Source organism: Phoxinus phoxinus (genome assembly GCF_949152265.1).
Source record: "Phoxinus phoxinus genome assembly, chromosome: 10".
Classification (NCBI taxonomy): domain Eukaryota; kingdom Metazoa; phylum Chordata; class Actinopteri; order Cypriniformes; family Leuciscidae; genus Phoxinus; species Phoxinus phoxinus.
This window is the reverse complement of record NC_136885.1, coordinates 17,387,052-17,411,874: the sequence shown is the minus strand read 5'-3', so window position 1 is coordinate 17,411,874 and position 24,823 is coordinate 17,387,052. Positions and strand designations below refer to the sequence as shown.

General features: G+C 36.8%; 2 protein-coding genes across 6 annotated transcripts; both read left to right on the top strand.

Annotated features, from left to right (window-relative positions):
* The first annotated feature begins 849 nt into the window (after positions 1-849).
* On the top strand, positions 850-16,461 carry p3h3 (prolyl 3-hydroxylase 3). Its single transcript, XM_079627108.1, has 17 exons — positions 850-1,260; positions 1,480-1,664; positions 6,995-7,153; positions 7,732-7,918; positions 8,125-8,256; positions 9,756-9,898; positions 10,076-10,165; positions 10,282-10,334; positions 10,417-10,496; positions 10,601-10,728; positions 10,830-10,925; positions 11,031-11,181; positions 11,311-11,428; positions 11,910-11,985; positions 12,527-12,667; positions 12,754-12,914; positions 16,331-16,461. The coding sequence occupies exons 1-17, from the start codon at positions 972-974 to the stop codon at positions 16,380-16,382; spliced, it is 2,241 nt and encodes a 746-aa protein (XP_079483234.1). The 5' UTR covers positions 850-971; the 3' UTR covers positions 16,383-16,461.
* Positions 16,331-24,823, top strand: gnb3a (guanine nucleotide binding protein (G protein), beta polypeptide 3a). Of its 5 annotated transcripts, XM_079627112.1 has the most exons (11): positions 16,442-16,583; positions 17,196-17,418; positions 17,554-17,650; positions 18,325-18,451; positions 18,574-18,719; positions 19,464-19,527; positions 20,841-21,003; positions 21,148-21,214; positions 21,340-21,541; positions 23,721-23,937; positions 24,046-24,822. In XM_079627112.1, exons 4-11 carry the CDS (start codon positions 18,395-18,397, stop codon positions 24,150-24,152), a joined length of 1,023 nt encoding a protein of 340 aa, XP_079483238.1. In that variant the 5' UTR covers positions 16,442-16,583; positions 17,196-17,418; positions 17,554-17,650; positions 18,325-18,394; the 3' UTR covers positions 24,153-24,822. The 5 variants fall into 5 exon arrangements, with proteins under 5 accessions (XP_079483236.1, XP_079483239.1, XP_079483237.1 ...); XM_079627111.1 differs by having other exon boundaries at positions 16,437-16,583; positions 17,196-17,650; XM_079627109.1 differs by having other exon boundaries at positions 16,477-16,583; positions 17,196-17,650; positions 18,312-18,451.

The window sequence follows — 24,823 nt, the reverse complement described above, 5'->3', positions numbered from 1 at the left end:
GATTGTAAATTAAAAGTAGGCCATGAGATGATGAATCAAAGTCTCTTTGAAATTCCAACATCGTTCTTGTTATTATCGTTGTAGTTGTGGTAACGATTATTAAAAATGTAACTATTGTTACAGTTGTCCTTGGTGTGAATGGGCCTTAATTAACCCTCTAAAAATGTATTTTTTTCAGAATTAAGTAAAAAATAAAATAAAAAAATTGTTTATTCATTTAAATTAATTACAAATAGTACACGTGGTCCATGAATATGCCAATTATTTCCCGCCTCCACTCAGTCACAGTCACACCAGCATGGACTACCTGATCCACTCGGTCAACTGTATTAAACGCTACACAATGGCATGTGGAAATATTGGTTTAATTCAGCCATATGTTTGAACCAGAAACTGATTCATAAGAAGAGGAAGAGTGAATTATACAGGCAGGCCCTGCGTTCTACAGGGGTGCATGATGCTAAACTAAACCATGTTCGCCATATCCGATGGCTGATGAGAAACTGCTCACTCCAGAGAAAATGGGTGAAGCTTATGTCTAGAGCTGGTCGTCATTTGACTCTGCAATGAGTACCAATTGGAATTAAGGAGAAATACTCAGAGTCAGCAATGGTGTTGATTGATGAATTTGATCATGTTTGTCTTAAACATAGACAGTATATAAGGTCTGCATATTAAAAACGTACCACAGACCGGTTTTTAGGTAATTAGATTAACCCTAACCTTACCTTTCCAGTTAAAACTTTTTTAGTAGCTTAAACTTCGTAATAATTTACAACATTAAGTGAATGAATGTAAACACAAAATAATAATGCACCAATATTTATAAAAAATGTATAAGCAAATGTGTCACACAGACACACGTTTCCTCTTTCGCGCTGTACCTATATTTCTTGCCAGCAGGCACGTAAAAGTTATTCCCCTCATTCCTCTGTGGGACCTCCCTTCATCCCAGTCGCAGTCCCTGCATTATGGCGCTACACTCAAACACAAGCCTTGTATACGTGGCGTTCCTCTTCATTCTCAACTATGTATCTATAACTGCAGGCAGTAGACTATCTTCAGAGAGTTCATCGGGACTTTTATCCCCTTACGATGAGCTCTATTACCGCGGGGTTCGGGCGTATTTTAGGGAGGATTGGGAGCGCGCGGCGGAGTTTCTGGAGAAATCCATTTCCACGCGAGACATGCTCCTGCGGACCAGACGAAAATGTCACGACGAGTGTTTAACAGCAGGAGATGACAAAGTCTCCAAACTAGGTAACTTAACTTTGTGTACAGATTGACAAAATGTGTTTGGCGTATCTCCATCACAGTGTGTGTGTGTTTCAATGATCTGGAGTAGCTTAACTCATTCAATTACAGTGCTTGAAACACAGTCCAACTAATGCATCAATTCAAAACATGCCCTGCAAACTGGAGTCTGGAGTTTTCCACGAGTTGTAGGCTACTGTTGATTGCATGTTAATGTGTGTGTAGACACAGCGGATGGTAGTCTCTGGGACCTGGGGGTGCTAGACTGGATCCAGGTGCGGGCCGAGTGTGTGAGGTTCTGCATGGGTCGAAGTGTTTCTCCTGCTGCTCTCCTCCCAGTATCTTCAGACATCGAGTATGAATTTGGAACACGCAACCCTTACAACTACCTGCAAGTCACCTACTATAAGGTAAAATCAGTAATTATAAAGATTATATAAAATCAGGCTAATGATAATAAGATACGTTTATCATAACACCTGGAACTTAGGTAAAGTTGGTTTTATATTCGCATATTCGCACATTCGCGGACTTCCGCGTTCAATAACTCGTGAACTAAACGTTGTTGCTACACAAAACACCTATCACATATAACTACACATATAACACCAGAAGCTACAACCTATTTTTCCTCAAAACGATCTTTCCTTCGCAGTGGACAAAATACATTGATCTCTATGCGCAGGCTTCTAAGAAGGGACCATCTGCAAAGTGCAAACCTGAAGGAAAGCTCGTTTTGATGAAGATTAAAATATTGAAACAATGTTATTTGTGTAGGAACAATATTCAGCTCACGAGATATTGAATATCTCGGTGAATATATGAATATAAAACCAAATTTACCCAAGGTGCAGACTGGATCATGACCTTCAGTACCACATACGTGGACAGCGCCACGAACATAGTCAAGTTTTCAAAAAAAAAGTTGCCAAACAGGGTAAACATAGTTTTAGGTTTGATATTTGATGCGTATTCACCTAGACTGCTTTAGTTTACTTTTGTGTATTCTACATACAGTACGCAAATATTTTTATGTAAAACTTACAGTAATTCACCAAATGGATTTTTTCATGTTCCAAAGGTTGTAGTACTTTCCTAGTGACCAGACTGACTTACTACAGGTCAAATTGTGACAATACCACCCTTACTGTACGTACAATTGACAAATATGTTTATGAAAAAATTACTGTAATTCGCTGTAAGTATTTTTTCGCGTTTCAAAGGTTGTAGTACTTTCCTAGTGACCAGACTGACTTACTACAGATCAAATTGTGACAATACCACCCTTACTGTACGTACAATTGACAAATATGTTTATGAAAAAATTACTGTAATTCGCTGTAAGTATTTTTTCGCGTTTCAAAGGTTGTAGTACTTTCCTAGTGACCAGACTGACTTACTACAGATCAAATTGTGACAATACCACCCTTACTGTACGTACAATTGACAAATATGTTTATGAAAAAATTACTGTAATTCGTTGTAAGTACTTTTTCGTGTTTCAAATGTTGTAGTACTTTCCTAGTGACCAGACTGACTTACTACAGGTCAAATTGTGACAATACCACCCTTACTGTACGTACAATTGACAAATATGTTTATGAAAAAATTACTGTAATTTGCTGTAAGTATTTTTTCGCATTTCAAAGGTTGTAGTACTTTCCTAGTGACCAGACTGACTTACTACAGATCAAATTGTGACAATACCACCCTTACTGTACGTACAATTGACAAATATGTTTATGAAAAAATTACTGTAATTCGTTGTAAGTACTTTTTCGTGTTTCAAAGGTTGTAGTACTTTCCTAGTGACCAGACTGACTTACTACAGGTCAAATTGTGACAATACCACCCTTACTGTACGTACAATTGACAAATGTTTATGAAAAATTACTGTAATTCACCTAAAGTATTTTTTCGTGTTCCTAAGGGCGTAGTGCTTTCCTAATGACCTGACTGACTTACTACAGGTGAAATTTTGCCAATAACTCCCTTACTGTACATACAGTACACAAACATTCAGGCTAACCATAAGCTACATTAGCATTAAGCTAATTTAGCTTGCTAATCTGGTTAACATGCTTTTGTGTTCTCATTCTTACACTGAAGCCTCTCTTCGGCAGTTTAGTAAGACAGTGTCAACTGAGTGGCACAAGCTGCTAAACCACGTATCACGAGCCCCGAACCATTCCGGTCGTGGGTTCGAATCCCGTGTGGCACATGCCCAGACCGCAAGAGGTGCTGTGGCCTTAAGTGGTGGAAAAGTTGCTTCTTTTCCAGATATGGTGTCTATATGTGAAGGAACTCAATAAATACCAACATGCAGCAAATGTATATAAAAATTTATAATTTTGAGTTGCTTCTCACTTGAAGTATGGACCTTATGCACAAAAACACAACTTCCCAGTGGCGCAATGAGATGAGAGTCAGGAAAATCTGTATTTTTTATTGTATTTTATTGTTTTTACTCTTCCTGCTCTTGCTGCTGCTTCAGGGGCTTGGCCCCGTATCGCTGCTGGCAGCTATATTTCCACTTGTTCCTTAACCTGTAACCAAGAATACTAACACACACAGACACAGTTTCTTCAAGATTGGATTTGGCCAAGCTTTAACAATAAACAGGAGAGTTTTCTCAAAACATCAAGATAACATGTTCTTTCTCTCACACTTTAAATCAACTGTAAAGTAAAGACTTTAACTAAGAAATGGTCTCTCAACTATAGACTTCAATGACCCCTGCTGAGACCATTGCTATCAGGGTACCCTAGAAAAGCAGATGGATGTAGTAACACCTGTTAAAGAGCAAGCACTGTTACTGCATTCCTGGCATGGGCCAGACCCTTCAGTCACACCTCAGATATCAAATACAGACATTTAAAGGATACATTAAATAACATTTTCGATAATCACACTGGTAATTTCTATAACAAAGTAAAATCTCATAAGCCTAGAGAAGTCATTCAACTCATTTGATATTTAGAAGGAAAAATATTGATTAATACCTTGATTAAAATCACTCATTAGATATACATTGAAGCAGCAGTGGATTCTAGAATCCACTTCTTCGGGACTAACAAAAACTAAACTTGAATCATTACACTAAGGGTGTTGCTATGATTAAGCTAAAATCTTTACCTTTATTTTAATCAATGAAAGAAATGTGTTGTACAAGGAACAGCAGTTCTAATACTTACTTTTATCAAAAACATTTATCAAAATGAATTGAGTAGAGTGATCACTAGGAACATACTATAACCTTTGGAACGTGGAACAAGCTGAAATTACAGTAATTTTTCATAATAATATGTATGTACTGTACTTACAGTAAGGCAGATATTGGCAATATTTAAACTGTAGTAAGTCAGTCTAATCACTAGGAAAGTACTACAACCTTTGGAATATAAAAAAAAAACATTATAGGTGAATTACAGTTTATTACATAAACATATGTAATAAACATGTAATAATGTGTATTACATAAACATATTTGATGATTGTACAGTAAGGGAGGTATTGTCAATTTGACCTGTAGTAAGTCAGCCTGGTCACTAGGAAAGTACTACAACCTTTGAAACACGAAAAAATACTTACAGTGAATTACAGTAATTTTTTCATAAACTTATTTGTCAATTGTACGTACAGTAAGGGTGGTATTGTCACAATTTGACCTGTAGTAAGTCAGTCTGGTCACTAGGAAAGTACTACAACCTTTGAAACACGAAAAAATACTTACAGTGAATTACAGTAATTTTTTCATAAACTTATTTGTCAATTGTACGTACAGTAAGGGTGGTATTGTCAAAATGTCACCTGTAGTAAGTCAGTCGGGTCACTAGGAAAGTACTACAACCTTTGGAACATGAAAAAATACTTACGGTGAATTACAGTAATTATTTCATAAACATATTTGATAATTGTACGTACAGTAAGCAAGGTATTGTCACAATTTGACCTGTAGTAAGTCAGTCGGGTCACTAGGAAAGTACTACAACCTTTGAAACACGAAAAAATACTTACAGTGAATTACAGTAAATCTTTCATAAACATATTTGATAATTGTACGTACAGTAAGCGAGGTATTGTCACAATTTCACCTGTAGTAAGTCAGTCTGGTCACTAGGAAAGTACTACAACCTTTGGAACATGAAAAAATACTTACAGTGAATTACAGTAATTTTTTCATTAACATATTTGTCAATTGTACGTACAGTAAGGGTGGTATTGTCAAAATGTCACCTGTAGTAAGTCAGTCTGGTCACTAGGAAAGTACTACAACCTTTGGAACATGAAAAAATACTTACGGTGAATTACAGTAATTATTTCATAAACATATTTGATAATTGTACGTACAGTAAGCAAGGTATTGTCACAATTTGACCTGTAGTAAGTCAGTCGGGTCACTAGGAAAGTACTACAACCTTTGAAACACGAAAAAATACTTACAGTGAATTACAGTAAATCTTTCATAAACATATTTGTCAATTGTACGTACAGTAAGCGAGGTATTGTCACAATTTCACCTGTAGTAAGTCAGTCTGGTCACTAGGAAAGTACTACAACCTTTGGAACATGAAAAAATACTTACAGTGAATTACAGTAATTTTTTCATTAACATATTTGTCAATTGTACGTACAGTAAGGGTGGTATTGTCAAAATGTCACCTGTAGTAAGTCAGTCTGGTCACTAGGAAAGTACTACAACCTTTGGAACATGAAAAAATACTTACGGTGAATTACAGTAATTCTTTCATTAACATATTTGATAATTGTACGTACAGTAAGCGAGGTATTGTCACAATTTCACCTGTAGTAAGTCAGTCCTTTCACTAGGAAAGTACTACAACCTTTGGAATATTAAAAAAAATCACTATAGGTGAATTACAGTTTATTTCACAAACATATGCAATAAAAATATGTAATAATATATGTAATAATATGTTTATTACATAAACATATTTGATAATTGTACAGTAAGGGAGGTATTGTCAAAATTTCACCTGTAGTAAGTCAGTCTGGTCCGTAGGACAGCACTACAGCCTTTTGAACACGAAAAAAAACTTACTGTGAATTACTGTAATTTTTAAAAAAACATATTTGTCAACTGTACGTACAGTAAGGGAGTTTTTGTAAAAAATATCACCTGTAGTAAGTCAGACTGGTCACTGGGAACATGCTACAACCTTCGGATAGTAAAAAATCCCTTTGGTGAATTAATGTAATTTTATTCTAAAAAGTACTTATGTAAATTATGTACAGTGAGGCAGGTTTCCTAAATACAATCATTATAATGCACTTTTTATTGTCGCTAAAGTACAATCAATAGCATTAGAACACATAATGTGAGAGATATTTGCTGGTACATCTGTAGTTTGCAAAAATGTAGTTGTCTGTTTGCACACAATGAAAAAAAAGACAACTTTTTAGACGGTCCCTATCTTGTTCACCGCACTACATTGGACATTCAGTGAACATTCGCAAGTTTGTATGCCATTAAAACAATACTTGCCCATTTTGATCGATTGTGGAAAATGTTGTAGTTCACCATCCTTGTCCTAAAGATCATGTAGCTGCTTTTATTTTGCAAAAATATGCTTTATTGCATATGTTATTGAGACACTTTTTAAGCAAAAAAGTGTGAATGTGCGAATATAAAACCAACTTTACCTAAGTACACCTGGAAAGGTCTGAGTAACCCTGCTCTTAATTTTGTACGTTTAAAGTCTCTTCCCCCTCTGTACAGTTGGATAAAATGGACAAAGCAGCTTCAGCTGCTCACACATTCTTTGTGGCCAATCCGAGTCACCTGGAGATGAGGAACAACATTGAGAAGTACAAGAGGATGATAGGAGTGAAAGATGAATCCTTCCAGGACAGAGAGAGAGAGCAGGAGCAACACTGGGTGAGTTCAACAGAAGAGAAAAGTAGTCAGGGTTTTTATTGATAACTAAAACTATGAATAGATTAAATTTAGCAGTGGGTGTGAACTTTAATAGAATAGAATAGAATTATAATGAAAAAAGGGGTAGGTAAAATAAGCTATGGCTTTAGCTGAAAGCCTACACCTTTTCCGGTTAATATACATTATGTATGTTGATTATTGAACTAAAATAACACCACCAATGTCACCACCACCAAGAATCTATTGTATTTTTTAAATTGCATTGCATCTGAGCAGCTCACAAGACCGTTAGTAGTGTTGTGAGTCATAATCGTTATTTAGTTTTTCTAGTGTGTTGTGCAGGCTGTTATTTTGTCAGTTTCTTCCCACATTGACCAGGCCGTCTTTTGTCTTAAGAGCTGGATATATGTGTATAAATTCTTCTAAATTACATACTTCTGCACCTCACTGTCCTCACTCGTCTCTTTTTCTCTCTCCTAACCACTATTATGAAAACAAAATGATAAAAGTTATGAAATTAACCACATTAGCTGTCCTGTATACCCCTTTCTCTACCCTCTTTTTTTCACATTGTTTAGGAGATGTATGATGCAGCCGTTCTGGCTGAGAGCTCGTCTGATTGGGCGAAGGCGGTGAAGAAGTGGAAGGAGTGTGTGAATGAGACGCTCAAGCAGACGGAAGAGTGCAGAGCTCAGTGTGTGATGGCGCCACGGGTCCTTCCGGAGGAGCCAGACACTGCACAGGGAGTTTACGAGAGAGCTGCAGGTCAAAAAGGATTTTTATTTACAAAGTCTTATCAAGTTATTGCAGCCACTATTAGTAGTTAACATCTAATCATTTCAAGGAAGTGTAAAACTGGTTACTCCTCTCTTATTTGCAAAGAATATTTTAAATAATATGTTGCACCATCATGGCATATTTTGTTTATTATATGACAGTTGAGTAAACTCAGTCTTTCTCTGTCTCTTCAGACCTCTCTCTCTCCTTGCTGTCTTGCAAACAGATGTGCGTGACCTTAGTGTCAACGCGACCTGGAAGGGTTTCTGCTCTGGAGGACTTTCTGCCCTTACAGCTCGAGCATCTACATATTGCACAGTTTAAAGGTCAGATGTCATTTATAGGTCAGATGTTATTTAGAGACAAGCACTGATATTTCCTGCTCGTGTTTACACACGAATGCCATTGTTTTTGTTATTTAATTATTAAAAAAAATATTTATTATAATTTTTTCTTCTTTGTGCTTCACTGTTTATTTTTGGAGATAAACAGTATTTTGGTTTATTTCTTTTTCAAAAAAGTAATCGATTGCAACAGTCAGGTTCCAAAAGTAAATCATGATTTTTAATGATAACTCATAAACCATTAAATACAGCCTTACTATGAGGTATGAGGTTGTTAATCGATAGTATTTTCTTCTGTTGAAGCTGATAGCCCGCATTATTTGAACTTAGTTTTAAAATAATCGTGTGTAACAGCCGAATTCATGGTGAAAAACTACATTACCCATGATGCTGCATAGAAAATTACACCAATCAGAGCCAAAACATATTGCTAGCTCCGCCCACTCCCAGGCCACAAATGTCTCCCTATGGTCTCAAAATACTTAAAATATTTTAATTTTGAAATCAACATTTTTAAACGAGCAGTTTTATATTTCTCCATCATTTTAAATTTGATTATGCTTTTTGCAATGCTTCATGGGATTGTAGTTCTTTCCCTCAATACTTTTTTGCTTCAAATCAAAGTTTTGTAATGTTGTGATTGACCTTGTAGCTGCGTGGCTTGGTTCATAGCTTAAAACACTTTAAATAAATCCCTATGGGAGAAACGAATATAAAAAATTCTTCCGGAAGCGCTGCTGAAAAAGTGGCATTTTTGCACTCTTATTGCACTTGGTTGAATAAAGTAAATATTAATGTAAGGACATCATTGTAAAACATTAACACAGTGGTTCCCTCATGATATGTGACACGACTTGAATTTGTAATACTAAAAATATAAACTTTTTTCAATTTGAATTAAATTTGATTTATTGTTATTTTTTGTTATTATCTTATTTCTAATTTATGATCTGTATACAATTTTAATACCATTGTCAGTGTCATGTATAGACATTTTTTATTTTGCATAGCAGAATTATTTTATTATTATTCATATACTATTATAGTATTTAATAATATTTTGACTTAGCCTTTATTTTTGTTTTAATTTTTAGTTTTTAGTAGTTTTGTTATGTGCTTTTGCCATTTTTTAATTTAATTTTTATAATAATATTTAGCTTTAATTTACTTTTATTTCAGTTTAGTAATTTTAGTACTTAAACTTTTTTTATTTTGGTTAGTTATAAGTCAACATTTCTATAGTTTTTCATCTACTATTTATATTTTATTTCAGATTTATTTCACTTAACCAAAACTATTTTGAATAGTTTTAGTTAACAATAGCAACACTGGTGAATTGGTGGTGTTGACTGTTCTCAAGCCCCGGTCACAGTTAGAGTACCTCAGTTAAAAATAAAATCTAAATACTATTCTGTTTGAAAAGTTTGAGAAATTTCATTAACCAAAAACTGTTGTTATTACCACTCTTTGGTGTCCCGCAGCTGGTGACCTGAAGGGGGCGGTGGAGACCCTGCGCTCCTTGTTGCTCTTTTACCCCACAGATTCAGACTCCCTTAGTAACCTGGAGCTCTACTCTCAGACTCTAGAGGGCGACACAGAGGCTCAGGAAACAGGCCCTCTGCAGGTATGATGAATGAATTGCTGGAGGAACTATGACACATGGGAGATGGGGTAGAAAGTACCGTATAATGTTTGCATTTATAGATGTGTGTGTCTGTTTGATGGATGAATGGATGGATGAGTCAATGAGCAAAATCAATACAGACTTTAAAATGGCTATTTTATCATTTTTTTCTCAAAGGAAATTGCCAAGTATGTCAGCAGAGCTTTGCAAGAGAAGAGACTGCTGTACTTTGGGATGGCAAACTTGGACTTTAAATTCAGTGACCCGGTATATGCCTCATTTCTATTGTTGGAGTTTTTTGTCTTTCACCTCTCACCTTATGTTCCCCTTTCTGAAACTAGCCAAAAAAGGCCTCAGTCTCACTCACTCTCTGTCCTCATCAGGATCTGTGGACACCCGAGGAGGTTGTGCCCGAAGCTCTGCGAGAAACCTGGAGGTGAGACGGGGAAATAGAAAAATAACAAAAAGGAAATGGTGAGATGAATTTCCCGGCAGCTTCAAACTTTTCTTCTTCTCAGAGCAGAGAAAGAGCAGCTTCATGAGAAACTGAAGCAGGGCCAGAAAGTGGAAGAAGTGGATGAAAGTGGATTTTATGCAGGTACAAGCACTGTTTCTGTCCACCCTGTTCCTTCCATCATTTTATGATATTTATGATATGCAATGTAATATAATTATTGAAAATTTCAATCAAATTTGACTCAGGTGGTCCTGTTCCTGTGGTTGGCGTAACAATCACGATGGATGATCAGGGGCTGAACGGGACCAACCGTGTGGTGTTGGATGGAGTTTTATCCCAATCTGAATGTGATCGTTTGATGCAGCTGGCTGCCGTGAGCCTTTAAATAATCATTTCAAAATCTGCCACGTGAACTACTGTTGCAGAGAGCAGCTGAAAGAGTCTCACCTCACATTCTGCATGTGTGGATAATAGATTGCCGCATCAGTGGGTGATGGCTACCGGGGGCGACGTTCTCCTCACACGCCGCACGAGAAGTTTGAGGGTTTGACTGTTCTCAGAGCACTAAAGGTGAAATATTACTCACTCATGACACATACTAGAATGATTCATAAACTTATAGACATTCTCACATCAAATGTCGTAGATAATATACTAGAAAAATCTGTTTTCCAGTTGGCCCAGGATGGGCATGTCAACCAATCAGATGCCAGGCTCCTGCATGAGATCGGGGAGACCGTAAAAGTTCTGATGGACTCATACTTCAGAAGTCACTCTTCTCTCTACTTTGCTTACACACACTTGGTGTGCCGCTCCGCCATCCCAGGTATACTATAGTGCTTTAACAGGAACAATTATTCACACATAAACAAATCTGTGCGTACGCACGTTTTATAAATGAGGTCCATTATTTTAACGTCTTTCTCAGTGCATATATGACTTTGTGTGTACAAAGGACAGCAAGAGGGGAGATCAGATCTTTCTCACCCAGTTCATGTGGATAACTGCATCCTGGAGCCAGAAACCAGGCAGTGCTGGAGAGAAGCTCCTGCTTTCACTCATCGAGATCTCAGGTGCACAGATGTGTAGATGTAGGCAAAACACACACGGAATTCACTAAGAACGAATAGGCTTGCTAATAGCTTCCTTCATTAGCATAAATGAATTTACTAAAAAATTAATTCAGAAGACCCAGATTCAGATGATGAAATCTGGTGTGTGGTTAAAAATTCAGAATAGAAATTCAAGCTACTTCAATTGACTACAATAACTGCTAGAAATGTTCAATATAAAGTAGGCTATATAGATACATTTAAATAAAAGTCCCTTACTGCCAGCTTTCTGTTGGGAAGAATTGTGCAGCATTGCTTATATTAGGTAAATAGCACTGACTTTTGTGAATCCAGCTTATTCTATAATGAGCCTCATTTGAATAGAAAGGAAACATCTGGAAAATAATGAAAATTCCTAAAATATATTTAATAGTTCCTGCTGTTTTTTTTTTACTTTTCTTTTATGTACATACTGTGATTTGTTTGTTTGTTGCCTTCACAGTGCAGTTGTTTACCTGAATGATGATTTTGAAGGAGGTGATTTCTTCTTCACTGATCGAGACACCAAAACAGTCACCGTAAGATTAATTTCCCAATATTCACAATTTTTTTTTATTTTATTCAGATCCATATTTACAGGTAATTTACCCTCAAGTTGTTCCAAACCAGTATAAATGTCTTTGTTCTGCTGAACACAAAGGAAGATTTTTGGTAGAATGTTTGTAACCAAACAGATCTCGGGCCCCGTTGACTGCAATAGTAGGAAAAAAATACTATGGAAGTAAATGGGGCCCGAGATCTGTTTGGTTACAAACATTCTACCAAAAAATCTTCCTTTGTGTTCAGCAGAACAAAGACATTTATACAGGTTTGGAACAACTTGAGAGTGAGTAAACAATGACAGAATTAACATTTTTGGGTGAACTATCCCTTTAATATAATCTCATGAATAACATAGAAAAAGTCTCGTTCACTAATAATTTTGTGGATTACTTGTATACACAGGATAACTTCTCGCAAAAAATTTTTTTACGCAGATTTCATTCCCAAATTTGTGTGTTCACATGTGAGACCCAATTATTTGCCTGAGACGTTCTGTGTTTTTTTTCTCTCTTTCAGGCAAAGGTTAAGCCTAGCTGTGGGCGACTTGTTGGATTTACATCAGGACCTGTCAACCCACACGGTGTTACTGCAGTAACGGAGGGTCGACGATGTGCACTGGCACTCTGGTTCACTACCGAAAAGCTCCACAGAGATATGGTATGGGGCTGTTATGGCACCTTCAAGAGATGCTAAAAGAGGAAAGGTGTTATGTCCACTTATTTATATGTTTAACTTCATTTCAGGAACGTGAGGAAGCTGAAGCCTTATGGACAGCTGATGGACAGAGTGTAAAAGAGGAGAAGGGTGATACTGAGAGCGCCTTGAAATCTGCCCGCAGTGGGAGAAGCCAAGGAAAAGAGAGAAGCAAAGAGAGAGATAGAGTGACAGGCAGACGGGATGAACTGTAAGAATGACAGACGAATGAGCCAATCAGAAAATAGACATCCATGCACATGAAATGCCGTGCTGCTTATTCACCCTATCATTTCGTGTGTGTGTGTGTGTGTGTGTGTGTGTGTGTGTGTGTGTGTGTGTGTGTGTGTGTGTGTGTGTGTGTGTGTGTGTGTGTGTGTGTGTGTTCGTGTTCGAGCACCCTTGTTTCAGTATGTCTTGTGTTTTGATTGTGGTTAGTTTTTTTTTAAATCAAAGAATAAAGAAGCGGCAATTATGTAACTCAGGGAGTAATTTATTCTTCTTTATAATTATTATTTATTCATTATTAAAGACATCCAAATTTTTTCCTCTTTTTTTTTTTTACTTATCAAAAATGAATCGTATTTTTTAAATTATAAATTATATACACACAAGACATTCATAACCACATAAACGTTAATTTATTTTACATGGTGAGAGTCGGCTAATGGGGTTTTTTTTGCGTGAAACTGCATCCACACCACTAGGTGTCAGTATAAAACTAAACCACTGTCATATCGATCAACGCAATAAATTATTGTCTGCACGTTTATCATTAATTTATTATTGTTTCACAGAATCAAAACCAAGAGAAAAAAACCCCCAGAAGGTTCAAGTGTTTAATAGATCTAGACGACGTAAAACAAGTGAGTGGCGCGAGGGAGGAGGGGAGGTGTGGCACATTAGCACTGATGGAACAAGTGAGAGAGAGAAAAAGAGGGAGGGAGTGGGAGAGAGACGGAGAGCGAGATTATAGATAATCCCTCATAAATGAGTGCATTTGTTTATGAAGCTTACAAATCTCCCATTTAGAGTATGGAATAATAATCCAGGCAAGAAATCATGTAATCATTCATACCCGACTCCCCATTTCAACATGACGCCCTTCCATTAAAGCCAAACCCTAATATCACTGAACCCCCTCTAATGCACCAACAAGCAGACCCCTGCATACTTACGACGGCCATTGATCCTCTGTATGCGTTAATCTAGCCTATATTGTGCTGTAAAATAGAGGGCAGAATGGCTAATGGCGCAAAAGGTGTTAATATGATCCTATGTGTCTGATCCTTAGGCCTGGAAAACAGTTAAGAGTTTAAGAGCAATGCAGATGTATGAACTTACCTCTTAGGTAAATGCCTAAAACCCTTCTGGCCTGTTTCCATATGACGTTTGACTATCACTGAGATGCGTTCATGAATAATCCCTTTCTCCCTCATGGTAACATATAACATTACACAACATGTTGGTGTTATGCAGGATTTTGTCCAGTGCTGAAAAGCATGGATATTAATAGTGATAATGAAACGTTTGATGTTCCATTCTCATACATTTAACCAGGCCTTACCAGAGTATTTTGTTTAACCTGGATTTCTCACAGCTGCAGGTTTTTCACAGTGTGTCCATTTTTAGCCAAGTGCCTGGGTCCTCTCGGATGCAGAATCGCTCAACAATGGCTACATAAACTTGTGGTGTTTGTGTGAAGCTGTACATTGTCAAACTCTCACTCGCTTCGGTTGATATTACTGTGACTGTTTACTTGTCTTTTTTTTGTAAATCTAGTTCAACGATTTAAATAAAGCCTCCTTGTGCTGTGTGTAAGCTTTTACAACACAATTACCCAAATTATTAAAAGAAGTTAGGCTACAGATTATTAATCATCTCATATGTATAGCCTGTGGCAGTTTTCCCCAGTGGTATCGAAAATTATATCGAATATCGATATTTTTCAAGGTATCGTATATCGAAGTTAGAGATTCCAGTATAGTGGTAACACTAGTAACCTCTCTGAAAAAATTTCCACCACTAAAATTCACTGGGAATTACACAACAACAATGTGAAAAGCACTTGATGACTACTATGTCCAAATATTAAACAATACGTGAGGTTACTTCTGCCGATATTGGAAAGCTTCTGGACCAATCCAATTCAAGGGCAGGAACTAACCTATATAAAAGTAAGTAATAAATAAAAAATCGATTTAAATATATATATATAATGAAACTAAAATGTACAAACATAAAACTGAAGTTTCATTGTTTATGGTGGGGACTTTCCATTAACTTCTATTGTTTTATATTGTGCTAGTGATGTTTGGTTTCCCCTTTACCTCCCTAAACTTTTTTTTTTTCCATTTTCATTAAAACACTATATTGCATGTTTAATAAGCTGTTTTCTTTGTGTACATTTTGGCTGATTTCACAATCTAGCTGTTTTCAAGATCCAATATCCATGTGGAGACATTTGCTCCCCATGATGTAGGCTAAACCTGACCCACCTACACACACACACACACACACAGACAGACAGAGAGAGAGACTATCCTATATGAATACACACGACATAACTATACATTACAACAAAGGGCTTTTTACATGACACTGAACCTAATGCTGCACATAACTTTTCCTCAATGTTCATCCATGCGAAAGTAAACCATTCCCTTTTGTCCTAATAGAATATAATCCTTTCCACCCATGGGTCGCTTTGTCCCCCCCTCCTTGGTAAATCGGGTGATGATTTTATCCACCATGCTGTGATGTTTTGTCTGGCTCAGTGAGGTGGGGGAGGACGAGTTATATTTATGATAATGATAGTTTGTCTGTTCTAAATCAGGACACTAAAATTGATTTAAGCAAAGCCTTAAATGTTCACAGGCTTTTAAGCTCTTTTGCGCCACAGAATTCATCCTCACCCATTTCTGTTCCCAAAACAATTAGTTTTTTACGTTTTGTTACAATAGCATTTACAGGAATAAAACATATTGTACCTCGTGCCTAATTATACTGTAGCCTTCCGCTCATCTCCAAGTATAAATATCGCTCGCTTTGAAACAGTTTCCAAGGTGTACGCAACACCAACTCCCAGTGATCTGAAACCGTTCATCATTCCATACATAGAAATGTCTCTCCGATCCATTATTTACTGTTTTCAGCTTCCTTGCATCACGATGACATGTGAGATGTTCTGCCTGCTCATTCGTGACTAATAGGCTTCTTTAGCCATGACCCTTAACTAAAAAAGTGTTGGTGTGCTGGGATCAGAGTTTAGAGATGTATCACCAATGCCTTTAGGATCAGGTCTGGAAAAATGTGTTCCATACTTTTTTCATTGTAGGGGTTTTCAACCTTATATGAGCACTATTCTATTCTAATCTCAAAGCAAACTTAGCCAGCATTGCTATTTTCTAAACAGGGAAAATGGATGGATATGCATTCTCTGAACAAAAAATAATAATAAAAAAAGATAGAAAAAGACAACAAGTCAAATTTCCTCTCTGTTCCCTCACCTGGCCCTCCACACACCTGTTTTTTTTTTTTTTTTTTTGTCATGTGACCCCATGACCTGATTCTCTCCACTATTTATTTCTCTTGTCTTTTGCTCTCTGTTCTCTCCTCTCCTAACAGATTTCCCTCCCTCTCGCTCTCTCCATCCAAGGCTTTATCCTTTCAGCCCTGATCTCACTTCATCCCCTCCAATCCTCATCTAGCCATCACAAAAGCATCAGAGTTTACAGAGAGAGAGAGAGAGAGGGGGGGATCAGAAGGTGCGTAAAGCAGAAAACCTGAATGAACACTGTCCCGAGAAAAGGCAAGTGGATAGAGAATTGGAAAGGTATAAGAAAGACAAATAGAGCGGAGAAACATCCAAGAGGAACGGGTAAGTGATGGAGTTTTTTTTTCACTTATTCAATGGTATATTTTGGGTGTTTCGCTGTCGCTTTAGTTTTAACTTATGATTATGGCAAAGTTAAGAGTAGGATAATGAATTCCACTCAGAAATGTCCACTTCAGGTCAGAACCAAACCGTAACATAAGTGTCAATCAGTTTTATGCTTTAAATCCATAAAAATACTGACTTTTTTTGCTGGTCTGTCATTTTTAGTCTGTATAAATATTTTTTAAGATATCAGAAGAGGCAAGCTATTGAATACAACGGATATTGGTACAAAATAATTTCTCTACATTACAAAGAATGCTTTAAACAAATTAAATAATTTCCAATGGCCTAATAGTTAATCATAGTATAAAGAATGTACATGATCAGCTATACGTTATTAATCATTTTTAGGTTCTGTATAAATAGTTATAGGACTTTTTTAACCTTGAAAAGTTTGTAAATTACTGAATAATATTATGGAAGACTGTTCTTTCAACAAAGTAATCATTCAAATGACGGCTAGGCCACACTTTCACACCCATTCCTAGTTTTTTCTTTCTCTCTCTCTCTCTGTTTCTATCCATCTCCCCCCCCTCCCCATCTCTGCTGTAGCTCTTATCCAGATGCAAAGAGCAGTCAATAATCGGATGAGAGCAGATTTGATTCAAAAGGCCTCCCTTAAAATCTCAGCAGTGTGGATTTAAACTCTCTCTCTTTCTCTCTCTCTCTCTCTCATTATCTCTTTCTGGTTATGGCGTTTGGTGCTCACGGTCTTGTTGGTAATAACATTTTCTAGCTGTTTAATTCACACTGATGTCAAATACAAAAATTCCAGGTATGAAGTTCACCTTTAGTTCTAGAACAGGGACTATTTATTGACGTCCTTTACAGGACAGCTCCCTCCCACCGGCCCACCTCTCTCCCATCCACACCCTTGTTCTCTCGCTTTCTCCTCTCAAACAAATTTTAGGCAAAAGTCATTTGGTCATGAGAGCTCGGGAGATACACAAAGATTCAAAAAAGAATCCAACAAAAGGAAATAGCTTGCATTAATCTTCTTTTGTAAGGTAAGACATTATATTCAAACTTAAGAGGTATGACTCGCAAAATATATTTTCATTAAGATGACTGACTGCACACTAATTATAAAAGCAAACTGAGGTTAGACATCCAAAATGAAGGGCACAATTATTATAGATGACAATACTGTTAGTTTAACATCATTAAATAATATATGACATGGATTTCAGATCACTGTGTTTTCAGCAAAAAAAAAGATTGTTTCTGAGAGCAAATTGAAGCAGTTGTAATGTGTCAATAGAGTCACACTTATCATTGTTACACTGTTAAGACCGTTTTATTTCATGGGAGCAGTTGGACTTACCTAAAAACTTACCCTGTAGATATACAGTATATAATATATTTCCGAACTAAACTATCTATGTGTGTAATATCTGAATAAATGAGAGCAGGTGTACGTCAGTGTGCTTGACTCTGACTCATTACGCCCTTGCATGTTTGTGGTGGTACAAGTGAAATTTTGCATGCATCCTTATTTGTGAGGATTTGCAAACCAGGTCGAAGGGAGTTTGAATTGCAAATAGCTTTTGAAGGGGCAACTGAAGATAAATCACAGTGAAAGCAACAACAACAAGCTCTTCCCACAAGCAGTCACATAAATTGCTCTGTCATGATTACTGTAACAATTAAATGTATATTCACATTTAGGAGTTTTCCCCAGCATTCTCTTGGATCTACTGACCTCACTTCCTGTCTGTGTCTGTGGGTGATCGTGCCTGACAACCGTTGCCATGGGTGAAATGGAGCAACTGAGAAAAGAGGCGGAGAGCCTGAAGGATGACATCACTGTTAGTGTCTATAGTCCCACCCCTAAATAACTTCACTTACATTTACGTAACTTTACAGAACGTCACTGACTCATTCTCAGTTCTAGATCAGCTGCAATATCTGTATGTCTTGTGCTCTATAGGCGGCCCGTAAAGCAGTGCAGGACCTCACGCTGCAGGATCATGTGGCGGGGACAGCTGTTGTGGGACGTGTCCAGCTAAAGACCAGGAAGACATTGAGAGGACATCTGGCCAAAATCTATGCCATGCACTGGGGGACAGACTCAAAGTAAACAATAATATATGCAAATAAAAGCAACACAGGCTGTACCACATGTACTAGTCTACAAGGATATCGATATACACATATTTACATGATACTGATATGTCATTTTTAATAGGCTTGCGCTTTAATTAGGCAAAGATAAGTCAAATTAATTATAAATGATTATAAACAGATGGATACATGTAAAAAGATGTGGGCTCTTTATCTCTGACATTAGCGAGGCTGGTCTGAATCATGATTAAGTGACTTAGAAATTAGAATCCTGCACCAATACCTGGACAAATATCAGATCTTTTGCTTATACTGATTTTTGTGTGATAGTAAATTCACTTGAGATAAACACTGAATTAATGCTTTTTAAACCTTTATTTTTCATACATTTACATGTATGCATTTCGTTTAGGTCATAAATAAGTATAATACAACAAAATATGTCATAAGCATTTAATATAGCCTTCAAAATCTTAAGATTTTAGTATTCATGCGTTATGCGTTTTAAATTACTAAAACTGAAATCCAAAAGTAAATTCATGGTAAATACAAATATGACAAAAGCACATAACAAAATTACTAAAATAAAAATAAAAGCTAATTCTAAATATTACTAAATAATAAATATTACTAAATAACACTGTTGTGGTCCCTTAACATTTTTTATTTCTAACCTGATGTTTCGTTTTGTCTCTCTCTCTCTCTCTCTCTCTCTCTCTCTCTCTCTCTCTCTCTCTCTCTCTCTCGCTCTCTCAGACTGTGTGTCAGTGCGTCTCAAGACGGTAAACTGATTGTATGGGACAGCTACTCCACCAATAAGGTATTGAAAGGTTTTTCAGTAAAATTTTCCACAGTCTGATATTAGAACTTAACTTCAAAAAGGCTAAAAATCATTGAGTCTATCATTACAAATTGTTACAGATGTAATAAATTACATAATATGTTGCTTTAACTTGGAGCTGCTGTCACGTACATTTAAATGCAAATCGTTTCTGGTATTAAGAAAATCAGTATCTGCCAGTGGTCACATTTGTGTACAAGAGGGAGGAGACTCTCGCATTCAAATGACATGAAGCACGAAAGCAGGGCTGAGATGGTTTCAGTTCTTTTTGAAAACATGGAAGCTGCGTTATTATGTGACATATTTATAATAAACCAAGGCCATTCTGACTTTATTTAGTGCTATTGCAACTTTATTTCTCACAATTGACTCGCCTTTGTATCTTTCAATTGTGACTTTAAATCTCACAGTTGATGAATGCACACTTGTGGGAAAGTGTAGTAAAATTATGCAATTACATGACAATCGTAGCTATTATGAAAAATAAAGTCTCAAATGAGAGACAGTTCCCATTGTGAAATATTGGACCTCATTCATGAAACATGAGCAGAATTTATTTTTGTGTATAGTGTTCACAAAACCATTCTGATCATTTTTTCTTTTGATTTCTTAAAGTTTATTATTATGTAAAGCATATTTTCAAAATAGTTTGTTAGTACGGTATGTTTGTGCCGTTTTGTGTTCTTTTAAGCTAACTGATGACACTGCATTTTGATAACACTATTTACCATTAATAACTAAATGAATTAGTTAAAGGGATAGTTCAGCCAAACAAATTTATTATGTTATTATTTACTCACCTTTATGTCATTCTAAACCTTTATGACTTTCTTTGTTCTCTGGAACATAAAAGAAATTAGTTTGAAGACTGTTCGTAACCAAGCCGTTTTGGTTCCCATTGACTTCAATTATATGGATAAAAAATACAATGGATATCCATGGGAACCGAAACTGTTTGGTTACCAACATTCAAAATATTTGTGAGTGTGTGTGTTTCGCAGAAAAAAGAAATGCATACAGGCTTGGAATGACATGAGGGAGAGTACCTTTCTGGGTGAACTAGCCATTTAACCAATAAGTTTGTTTGTTTGTTTATTGAATTTTTAATGCCATGTTAGCATCAGGGCTCAACCAATTAGTCAAATCTGAAAATAAATTACATTGATGAATACATATCATTGAAAAGTAGTCTGAAGTTTTCATGAATGAGGCCCAATGTACATATAACCATTTGCCAAAAAAAACTGAATCTGTAGAATATTAACAAACTATTGTCTCTGATTGTGGTCTAGGTGCATGCAATCCCCCTGAAGTCCTCATGGGTGATGACATGTTCGTACGCACCTTCAGGAAACATGGTGGCATGTGGAGGACTTGACAACATGTGCTCCATCTATAACCTGAAGGCTAAAGATGGTAACGTGAAGGTCATGCGTGAGCTCGCAGCACACACAGGTGAGAATGACTTCTCATGCAGAGCGATTTAAGAAGCAGTTAGCAATCCACACAAGCAATATCTAGCCCATGAGATGCTTTACATCAGCTAGCTGTGTCTTTAAGTCTCTGTTTTTTTAATGAATATGATTTTGTGTTGATCAGGTTACTTGTCCTGCTGCCGCTTCCTGAGCGACAGTGAGATCATCACCAGCTCTGGAGACTGTACCTGGTACATTCACTTTAGACTTCTAAGAGCTATAAACTAAAAGAGCAAAGAACATTTAGCTACAATTGATGTATTTAGATCAGCACATCTTACTTTCTTAAATAACATGAGCTCTGACCTTTCTCCAGTCTTCTGTGGGACATTGAGACAGGAACAGAGAAGACGGTCTTCGCTGGACATTTGGGAGACTGTATGTCTCTGGGTGTTGCTCCTGACTTCAACACTTTCATCTCAGGAGCTTGTGACTTCACAGCCAAACTGTGGGACATCCGTGACGGCCAGTGCAGACAGACCTTTGGAGGCCATGAGAGTGACATCAACGCCATTGGGGTAAGACCTTTTTGACTCCAAGGCTCTCCATTGCTGACTGGATAAGTCGTTTACTAACAGTTTCCACCACTAAAATATTTTAGTTTGATATCTAGAAAAATGTGTACACATTATAAAAATGGCCATTTAATATTATATATAATATTATAGTATTTATTAAAAAAATGTTATTTAACTTATATAGATATATATTTTTTTGTTTTAGTTCAAATTGTATAATTTTGTTATATGCTTGTCATTTTTTTTCTTTTTTCTATTTAGCTTTATTTTTTTTCATATTTATTCATTTTAAATTATTCAAATTAAACTTATTTTATTGTTTTTCATCTAATATTTAAAATGTATATATTTTATTTTATTTCAGCTTTATTTCACTCAGCGAAAAAATTTTTCATAGTTTTAGTTCTATTTTATTAATTTACATGACTTTTCCAGGTCTAGAAATCACACATTTATAATTAGACCACCTCTCATATATATAGGTTTTCAAAGACAGTGAGAGTCCAGCTGGTTCTACAAAGACAGTCTTTGAGGGGGTGAATTATAATAAGAAATATCTTTGTTTAGTGCTTTTTTTGTCTTATTTCAAACAATTTGAAGTCAGCTTGAGGCCCCCTGATTGAGGAACGACTGCCCTAAACCAATGTATTTAACGTTGATATGAAGATTATCTCGCACTGTTGGTACTATAAAGATAAATGATTCATGAAACTGTGCAGTTTGTTGGAGTTTTTTGCTCATTTACACAATGAGCAAAAATTCAATAGATTTACATTGAGGAAGGGGCTCAAGCCATCTTTTGGGACCAGAAATATTCTAGAGCAGGGATGCCCAATCCTGTTCCTAGAGATCTACCTACCTGCAGAGATCCAACACACCAGTTTGTAATTATCAAGTGCTCCTGAAGATTTAGGGTATGTTTAAACGAAAATAATGAACTAAAAACAGACGTCAACGTTGTCAAAACGATCCCCGCTCACATGGATTTGCTAAAAAGGCTGTATTATCCATGCCAGGCCAGTAGTTGGCGATGTTATTTTGTCAAGAAACACCTTGTGAACACATAACTTGCATGCGTGAACATGTAATATGCATGTGCATGATGTTTACACGGAGACAGTAAAGGGATAATTTTTTAAAAGCTTGCGTTTTCAGGCCCCTATGACACCGTTGTCGTGTAAAGAAACATTTACACGTATAAAACGTATAAAAAATATTTTGTGTCGTGTAAACATACCCTAAATTAGCTGCTTCAGGGTTCAATGATGTACTAAAAGCTGAAAAATATTTTCCTTTGCATTTTTTCGCCTACACTACTGACGACATTGTCAAAAGTACCCCCGTTCACACAGATCTGTGAAAACGCTTAAAAACACTGTATTATGCTGCCAGGCTAGTAGTTGGCGATGTCACTTGGTAAAGAAAAACTATGCGCCTAGAGACTGAACAGTAAAATGTATGCTCATGACGTCACTGTTTTCACAAATTCGCTTCTTTTTTTTGTTCACACAGAGACATTAACAATATAGTTTTCATAAACGTGCACTTTGAAACCCGTTTTCAAAAGCTTGCATTTTCAGTCCCCCAAAATGCCGCTGTTGAGTAAATGAACGGCCAAAATGTGTAAAAAGTTTTCCGGTTTTAGTTGACCAGAAAACCGGTGACGTGTAAACTGCCCCTTAGGCTGCGTCCAAAATCGCATACTCTTTTTAGTAGGTACTTATTTTGAATAAGTAATTACTTATCTATAGCATGAGTGTGTGTAGTATGAATGTAATCTGGACATACTACATTTGCAATGCTGCCCTTATCACGTGACCTACCAGCGTCAGTTACGTCGCTTCACCGGCATTCACAAATCCTTTCCCGTGGCCTCGTGGGATAGTAAAGCGTCATCCGGGTACTTTCTGCCTACTTTTATGAGTACTGTGAATATTTTTTTTTTCTTTAGCTTACTATATAGCAGGTAAGTATCCGGTTTCAGATGCAGCCATCGGGGTGGGATCTTTTGACCTGGATCAGGAAGCAACAACAACTTAGAAATCACCTAGAAACTGCATAGCAACACACTAACAACCTCTCAAAACTCCTTACAGCCACCACATAGCACACCCTAGCATAGCGGCAGCGAGATTTGCAATATATTATATATATACGTTTTTCTCTCTGTCATTTTCAGTTTTTCCCCAACGGCAATGCAGTGATCACAGGTTCAGACGACGCTTCCTGCAAGCTGTACGACCTGCGTTCAGACCAGGAGCTCATCACGTTCCAGGACTCCAGCATCATGTGCGGAGTGACTTCCCTCGCTCCCTCTCTCTCTGGAAGACTCCTCCTCGCTGGGTACGACGACTTCAACTGCAACATCTGGGACACGCTTAAGGCGGAGAGAGTGGGTGAGTCACTGGAAAGAGATACAAAGATGGATGTGAACTTCAGGAGCACATACAAATATATATCAGATGCAAAAATATCTGCAATAAAATAGTGTTTGTCTTTTACAGGAGTGTTGTCTGGTCATGACAACAGAGTTAGCTGTATCGGCGTGACACCTGATGGGATGGCCTGCTGCACAGGATCATGGGATAGCTTTCTGAAGATCTGGAACTAAAACGCTGTCTCAAAGAGAGGCAAAATCAGAATATGTCAAAGACAGGGTAAAATGTAAAGGGGACAATTGAAACAGGACTATGGGATATAGTTGTATAAGTAGGGAGGGAAAGAGATGTGTTTGTTGTGCCGTCAGAACGAGAAAGATTGTGAATAAGAAAACCTCATTTAGAGACGGGATACTTGATCTGTAGAATAGTCTTGTCAAAGAAACCATGTAATAACAGAAAACCGTTTTTCAGGGACTGCTAACTGCAAAAGTGGGCATTTACCAAGCCATGACCTATTTGGTGATTTTTGAGGTAATTTTTGGATAGGGTCATTAACACAAGGGTGTGTTACAGCATATTATCAATATAGCATATGAAATAAGTCTTCAACGCTAGTTGAATCAAGCTTACTGATCTCTAAATGCATCCTGTGCTATCAAACCTACATGACAGAGGTTGCCAAAATAGTTGCGCAAGATCGTATACAATTTCAGTCTACACAGAATTTTCACTTTTATAAAATGTGGTTTGCAAACTATAGATAGATTAAATGAGTTTTAGTAAGATTGTCTGATTGAAACTTCTTTCAAGTTTAGTGTTAGATTTGTTTGATTGTGATTTTCACTGATAGTGTCATGTCTTTTTCTGCTTATTCAGGCCAATAAAATAAAAACTACCGACA

Excerpts from the sequence above, each read along its gene's own strand:
- p3h3 (XM_079627108.1), top strand. The coding sequence starts at position 972 with ATGGCGCTACACTCAAACACAAGCCTTGTATACGTGGCGTTCCTCTTC. Across the intron at positions 9,899-10,075 it reads AGGAAACAGGCCCTCTGCAG|GAAATTGCCAAGTATGTCAG; the intron begins GTATGATGAATG and ends TTTTTCTCAAAG. Across the intron at positions 11,429-11,909 it reads TTCACTCATCGAGATCTCAG|TGCAGTTGTTTACCTGAATG; the intron begins GTGCACAGATGT and ends TTGCCTTCACAG.
- gnb3a (XM_079627110.1), top strand. The coding sequence starts at position 18,395 with ATGGGTGAAATGGAGCAACTGAGAAAAGAGGCGGAGAGCCTGAAGGAT. Across the intron at positions 19,528-20,840 it reads ACAGCTACTCCACCAATAAG|GTGCATGCAATCCCCCTGAA; the intron begins GTATTGAAAGGT and ends ATTGTGGTCTAG. Across the intron at positions 21,215-21,339 it reads AGCTCTGGAGACTGTACCTG|TCTTCTGTGGGACATTGAGA; the intron begins GTACATTCACTT and ends ACCTTTCTCCAG.